General features: G+C 36.5%; 1 protein-coding gene across 2 annotated transcripts in view; it reads right to left on the bottom strand.

Annotated features, from left to right (window-relative positions):
* Nucleotides 1-5,043: 5,043 nt before the first annotated feature.
* EPHA3 (EPH receptor A3) overlaps nucleotides 5,044-7,783 on the bottom strand; it is a 373,968-nt gene continuing 371,228 nt past the window's right edge. For both annotated transcript variants that reach the window (XM_060099806.1, XM_060099807.1), the window contains exon 17: nucleotides 5,044-5,149. In XM_060099806.1, coding sequence (XP_059955789.1) covers nucleotides 5,044-5,149 — 106 coding nt within the window. The remainder of the gene's footprint in view (nucleotides 5,150-7,783) is intronic.

Here is a 7,783-nt window from a genome sequence, read left to right as displayed (position 1 = left end):
CATCATTTCCACAAACATTCCAGACATTTTATGATTCACTTTGATTCTTACCTGTGGAACAACTCACATGTCAAATTGGTAAATTCTGTTAATTCTCCTTTCTTTCTGTGTCTTTGTATGCATCCTGTTCTCTATATTCTATTACCACCATCCTAGAGTAAGTGAATAGCTTCATGCCTACAACACTAATACAGATTCCTAACATCATATAGTCTACTTAACCTACAGCCATTCCCAAATCATTTTTGCAAAGGGACACTGTCACTGTCCCCAGAGCATTTTGGGGATTACAGTAGCAATTATATTATGGAAAGAACACAGAAAAAGAAGATTCTAGTTTGAAATATCTGTTTATTTACTAGGGTTACCTTGGGAAGGTGACATGGACATTCTGAGCCTTGATTGCCTCATCTATTAAAAGTGGCTAAATCTGGGCTTCCCTGGTGGCACAGTGGTTGAGAGTCCATCTGCCGGTGCAGGGGACACGGGTTAGTGCCCCGGTCTGGGAAGATCCCACATGTCGTGGAGCAGCTGGGCCCGTGAGCCATGGCCACTGAGCCTGCGTGTCCGGAGCCTGTGCTCCTCAACGGGAGAGGCCACAAAGTGAAAGGCCCGCATACCGCAAAAAAAAAAAAAGTGGCTAAATCTATTCACAAGATTGTTGCAAAATTTAATGGAGTAACTTGTAAATGGTGAAAGCAAAACACCTGTCTCATAATAGTGCTTAAAGCATAGTTATTGAATGAATAAATATATTCTTCTTTACCTGCTCCCTTTATCTCCTGCTTACAAGTTATTCTCTGTTCCACTGAACATGATTGAATGCTATTTCTCCTTCAGGGAAAGCTCAAACCTGATCTATTTTGTGACTTCACCTCTATGGAAATCTTGATCACTCATCTGATCTTACCTCATGTTGTGAGTTAGCAATGGTTTTCATATATAATCATTTTCTTTAAATAGGTTGCAAATGACTAGGTACCTACTTTATACAAAGTATCAAGTGTTTCTTAGAATATTATTTGAAGTTTCAGTTCATTGGTTGTTTTTAATTTTTGTTTTATCTGGCCCATTCAGAATTCCTTCCTTCTTTTTTCATAAATGATATTCTGACTTTCTTTTGGACATAAACCACTCTGACATCTCTGATCCCTGTGGATCAATTCCACATGATCCACCCAACAATCTCCAACGGCAGGCTCAGGACTAAGAACTACCAATCTAAGTCATTCATTTTCCTGTCCATAGTGATTCAGACAGGGCTTGTGAGACAAGCAAGGCTCCATGACTTCTACTGGAACAACGGAGAGACAGTAATTATCTCACAGGAATTATAATGTAGAATTATATTAACTAGAAAACAAATACTGCATGCTAACACATATATATGGAATCTAAAAAAAAAAAAAAAGAGGTTCTGATGAACCTAGGGGCAGGACAGGAATAAAGACACAGACGTAGAGAATGGACTTGAGGACACGGGGAGGGGGAAGGGTAAGCTGGGATGAAGTGAGAGAGTAGCATTGACATATATACACTACCAAATGTGAAATAGATAGCTAGTGGGAAGGAGCTGCATGGCACAGGGAGATCAACTTGGTGCTTTGTGTCCACATAGAGGGGTAGGATAAGGAGGGTGGGAGGGAGATGCAAGAGGGAAGGGATATGGGGATATAGCTGATTCACTTCGTTATACAGCAGAAAGTAACACAACACTGTAAAACAATTATGCTCCAATAAAGATGTTAAAAAAAAAAGATATACAGTCTTGCCTCGGTATCCACTAGAATTGGTTCTAGGATACCCCATGGTGTATATCAAAATGCGAGGATGCTCTAGTCCTATAGTTAGCCCTCCATATCCGTGGTTCCACATCTGTGGATTCAACCAACCATACATCATGTAGTACTGTACGTATTTATTGAAAAAAAATTGTGATAAGCAAGCCCATGCAGTTCAAACCCAAGTTTTTCAAGGATCAACTGTAGTTTGCAAATTAACCCAGTTGAGAGAAAAAATAGGATTAGTTAAAAAGAAAAAGAATAAGACATGCCTGGGACCAACTGTTCCTGATTTCTCAGCTAGGAAGTTTATCTCCAGACTTTTCAGTCATGTGGTCTGAAAATTTCCTTATTTTCTTTAAGCTATTTGTTTTTCATCACTTGTAATTGAAAGAGAACTACCTAATACAGTTGTGTTTTTTAACCATAAAGATAATATTTACTGATTATTTTTCTAGCTGATTGATAATGAGATTTAAACAAAAAAATGTGGATAACATAACACCAATCCTTCCTCACTAATGGAGAAAAAAGAAACAGCACATTCTTCTTGACTTACATAAATTTCATTATTTTGCTGTTTAAATAAGCACATATTTGTATAATATTTAAAAAAGGTTCAAAAACCACTTCTTTATTCCAATCTGTAAAAAATATTTTCGTTATGTTTATTATAAAAATATAAATGTTTCCACTACAAATCATTTTACATTAGTAAGAGGCCATCTACATTGTACAACATAAACTAAATGAGTAATGTTTTGAAGATACAAACTTAAAGTACATACATATTGCCAATCATATCACATTTATACATGGCTTATTTGATACTTAGTACAGCTTAAAATGGGCAAGTTACCAGAAATAAATAATATATGTAAAACAAATTTAAGATACAAAACAGATAATATGGTACATGACGTTGCGAATGAGTTGTGGTTTCATGTTTATTGAAAGCCAATGCAGTTTCTGTACAAAGAGATGGCCATTAGCATTCTAGTACCTCTACTCCACGGTTAAGAATCGTACACTGTTATGTTTACATATGTACAGGGTAAGGATTGTGTAAAGTAAATTTATAAGAGGTCAGATAGAAAAATAGTGAAAAAATGAAGAGCAATATACTGCGTATACAATCTCAACTTTCAAATGGAAACCACAGTCAAAATAAATGAAATAGGTTCAACAATCCTCAACTTCTATTAATTCATGAAATGCACAGATTTTGTTGCGTATGCACAGATGAGTACCTAAGAAAGTAAATGCTAGTCTGGAAAAAAAAATGAGATTGAAGCCAGATTCAGATCTCAATCTAACATTCCACAACACAAAATGTTTGCTTAAAAATGTTTTTTTTTTATCTGCTTCTAGCAGGCTTAAGTGAAATTTGTAATTAATTTCATAATCACATATATCTTTTTAAAAGGTTCATGCTCTTATACACCCAATACATAATTCTAGTAGGATGATTTGACTATAAGGAATATTGCAGAAATTTGAGATATAATTCCATATATGAGGAACACAACCTAAGCCTTATTACACTAAATTTACAATAGATTAGCACTTGTGAATTTTGATCTGTGACTGTAAGCTGTGTTAGTGTTCCATTTTGCATAAGAACATAAAGGTTGTGGCATTGTTTTATCCATTCTATTTTGTGACATATGCATTTCTTATTCCAATAACATGACCATATCAGCATTACAAAGAATATAGATATAGCTAAAATGTTGCTTCAAAATATATTATGGCTAGATCTCCACCAGGTATATATTTCAAATATTAATGAGTATGCTCATATTTGACCTTTATGGAATAGTAAGTGTAAGTCCCTGCAATACAAGATCTTTCCAGATTTTGAGTCTTGCTAGACAACCAGCTATTTTGAAAATGATATGTTCAATAAGTGTCAAGAAGTTCAATGCTTCTAAGATATACACCAAAACTACAATAGGTGCATTTCAGCAGAGATTCGTAAAGATAATAATACTTGCTATTGATGATGATGACGTTTAATTAATTTAACAAAACCCCAGTGAGGCAGATGAGTAGTTTAGTTATCATCATTCTCTATAAATAGCTCAACAAGTTTAAGCAAAGTTATTAAGTGGCATTTCAAAGCCAGTCAGCAAGTGATTTTTTGATTCATGCTTCAGCTTATAGGCTATATTGCCAATTAACACAGCAATCTAAATAGGATCCCAATCCTTTCCAGTGTAGCTATTCTCTATTCAGGAGTTCTAACGTAGCTCTTTTACTAATGGAAGGAATTGATGGTCTCCTAAGCACCAGAGCAGGGCAGGTATGTCACTGAGAATCCATTACACACAAGCCAGTATATTACACTAAATTAGGAGCGTACAGTTTACTATAAAATGGAGAGAAAAAAATGGATGGAATAATTCAGACTGTGAGAGATTTGACTAGTGTATGAACAAGGAAAGGGTTTGGTTTCTTTTTGTATATAGATATAGATGCATATAAGTGGATGGTTCAAAAAATCTGGAAAGAAACCCATCATTTTCTATGTTTCCTACTGCTGACAATTTGAGAGAGCATTTGGCACTTGACTGTCACCAATCCAAATTAAATCATCAAGGCATAAATAGAAAACAATAAAAACAATTCAAAAGAAAATAAATATGTACTTTTCTTCAAAATTAAAACATTTTTTACATGGTAATACTTAAGGAAGCTAACAATTAAAAATGTGTAGTACTTAAAACAACTACAAACTTCATTTCCATATGCCTTTTAACAGATGAAAGGGAATAATACAATGAAAAGGTAGTAAATATGGCCAGATAGTTTGAGGTATGAATTCCTCTATTTTGTTTGCTTTGAAAGAAACAAAATACCTGTTACAGATTTCTTCTGTGTATAAAAATATCACATCTTTTCTTTTGTGGCTATTTGTAAACAGAGCCACCATGTTCATGATGTTATTTCACTTGTTTTGCTTTTATGATAGTTTATGATCAATGGCTCTATGCTAGTTCATCATTTTGCGCTGCAGAATTTTGATTTAATCCATCAACTAATATCAAAAAGCAATTACAAAACAAAATATACCCACCCACCCATCCACTAAATGATAGGGGAAAATAAAGAGTTTTTCAATTCCATTTTAAGGCATTTGTACTCGTATCTGAGTGTCTTATTGGGCATGGAATGTCCACCAGTATTTCCAGTGTTGACATCTGTCTGCAGAGTGACACCACATCTTCCACAGCCACCACCTCCTTCCAGAAATAGCACTTTACACTGGGACTGGACTATTCTTTGATTGTGTTTCTAGAGCTTTAATACTACTGATGATCTTCTTCTGTGGCCCAACCACAGTGACACCAACTTTTTTCATGTCACTGTAAAAAAAAAGGAGAAAATTTCTGGTGAGAATCATGGTTTCCTGGATAGTATGTAAATAGGAGATTTTCAATTAACAAAGCTTGTGCAATTATAGATCCCAATGCTTTAGACATAATTTTCTGATTTTTGCACCATTTGTATATTATATCCTGACTATTCCACCTCTATTCTTGTGTAAGAGTATAGATGGTATAGTGGGTTGTATAGTGTTCCCGTCAAAATTTCTGTCCATCTGGAACCTCACCATGTGACCTTATCTAGAAATAGGGTCTTTGCAAATGTAATTAAGAGAAGGGTCAAGATGAGATCATACTAGATTAGGATGGACTCCAAATCCAGTGAGACTATCCTTATTTGAGAAAGAGGACACACAGGGACGCAGAGAAGAAGACCATGTAAAGATGGAGGCAGAGATTGCAGCTACTTTGCTGGGATCCATCAGAAACTGGAAGAAGTAAGGAAGTATTCCTTTTTTTGGACTTTGGAGCAAGCGTGGCACCAATCAAGCCAATACCTTGATTTCCAACTTCTGGCTTCTAAACTGTGAAAAAATAAATTTCTGTTGTTCAGGCCAGTAAGTTTGTGGTAATTTGTTATGGCAGCCCTAGGAAACTAATGCAGATGGTCACACATTCTTTTGGGGCATTACCTGTCTCCCTTAAATCTGGGCCAGTTTGGGGACTGCTTTGACTGATGGAATAGTTTTGAAGTGACATTGTATCAGTTTCTGCACTCAGATCTTAAGATACTTACAGATTCTACCTCTTATCTCCTGAGACACCCTCTCTAGGCCCCAGAGCTGCCATGTGAGAAGTATGACTACCTTGAGACTATGATATCAAAGAGGTCATCTGTAAGCACTTGGCCTACAGACCCAGCTATATGAAGCTTCTGCACCAAGGCAGACAAGAGTGAAACCATCTCAAGCCCTCTGGACTAGACCAGATGCATGTTAGATGAATACCTAATTCAGTACCAACACCAGAGCAGAAGAATCACCCTCCTGAGCTCTGCCCAAATTCATGACTCATGACATTGTGTACACAATAAAATCATTGTTGTTTTAGCCTTTTAGTTTTGAGGCAGTTTGTTGTACATCCATAGATAACTGGAACAATTTCTTTAAAGCAGAAAGTTCTTTCAAAGTAGAAAAAATGGCAAGGATATTTCTCTATTTATCAAAATTATTAAATTTAAAATAGTTAAAACTCAGAAATAAGACATTAAAATAAAGATTATAAGAGCATATAGAATTTCATTTGGGGGGAAAAAGACTTAGCTAAACATGTGCAAATGATTAATTAAATATTCTTTTTTTTTTTTTTTTTTTTTTGCAGTATGCGGGCCTCTCACTGTTGTGGCCTCTCCCGTTGTGGAGCACAGGCTCCGGATGCACAGGCTCAGCGGCCATGGCTTACAGGCCCAGCCACTCTGCGGCATGTGGGATCTTCCCGGACCGGGGCACGAACCCGTGTCCCCTGCACCGGCAGGAGGACTCTCAACCACTATGCCACCAGGGAATCCCCTATTCTTGATTTAAGTAATTCATTCATACATTTCATCTCTTTCAGGTCTTTACTCAAACATCCCCCTCTTATGAGATTTCCCTGATCCTCCTATTTCATATTGTAAACGCTCTCTGCACTCATACCTCCACCACTTCCTATTTTCTTTTTGTTTCATTTTCTTCCAAAGCATTTATCATCATCCAGCATATTGCCATTTTTTCTTGATTTATTTTTCTTTACTCTCTATCTTGTCCCGCAAGAAGGTGAATTCCATGTGAACAGGGATTCTTGTTGGTTTTATACTCTGCTTATCAACCACACCCTGAACAATGACCCTCATTTAGCTGGGGCTCAACATGTACTTACTAAAGAGTGAATCGATAGTCCAAAATATGTTTATCTGGGGAAGTTGATAGAGGATTAAGTGTCACTTGGCAAGGAGTGCTAGGCAGACTGAAAGTGAAAAGAAGGAAAAGTACATACATGCAAATACATGCACACACACAGATGGAACCCCTTTATATTGAGCATTAAAAAAAGAATGAAAAATTGGGAATTCAATCTCACTGAATTGAACTAATTGATTTCTTAAGAAGTGAGTTCCCTGGGGCGGGGGGTGGGTGGTGGGGAGTGGTGATGTTGTTGGTGGTGGGATGAACTGGGAAATTGGGATTGACATATATACACTAACTTGTATAAAATAGATAACTAATAAAAACCTGTTCTATAAAAGTAAAATAAAATTAAAAAAAAAACAAAAAACACCGAGTTCCCAAGCAATAAAGGTGTGCAAGAAGACAATAGGTAACTACTTAAGAAGCAGTTTACACATTATTTAAGCATCTGCTGCATAAAAGTAATTAAGGCTCAGTTGCATTCCTATCATCTGAGCTGGGGATGAAATCCTGATACCCTACAGGTTACCCCCCTGCTGCCATTCAAGGGTCTGATAAATTCTCTATAGACAACTTGTATTTTGCCTGAGGTCCTCTCTGATCACAGTCTTCAGCTACCTTGCTTCACCAGGAAGGCTAGTGGGGAACTATGGTGACATCAAGCTTGCCACCCTTTGTGTAACTGTGGATAATGAAACCTTCGCTTAGAGTAATGTAGTCTATTTAT

Source organism: Mesoplodon densirostris, chromosome 5 (genome assembly GCF_025265405.1).
Source record: "Mesoplodon densirostris isolate mMesDen1 chromosome 5, mMesDen1 primary haplotype, whole genome shotgun sequence".
NCBI classification, from domain to species: Eukaryota; Metazoa; Chordata; class Mammalia; order Artiodactyla; family Ziphiidae; genus Mesoplodon; species Mesoplodon densirostris.
Note: the sequence above shows the minus strand (reverse complement) of the source record. Positions and strands in the feature narration are given on the sequence as shown.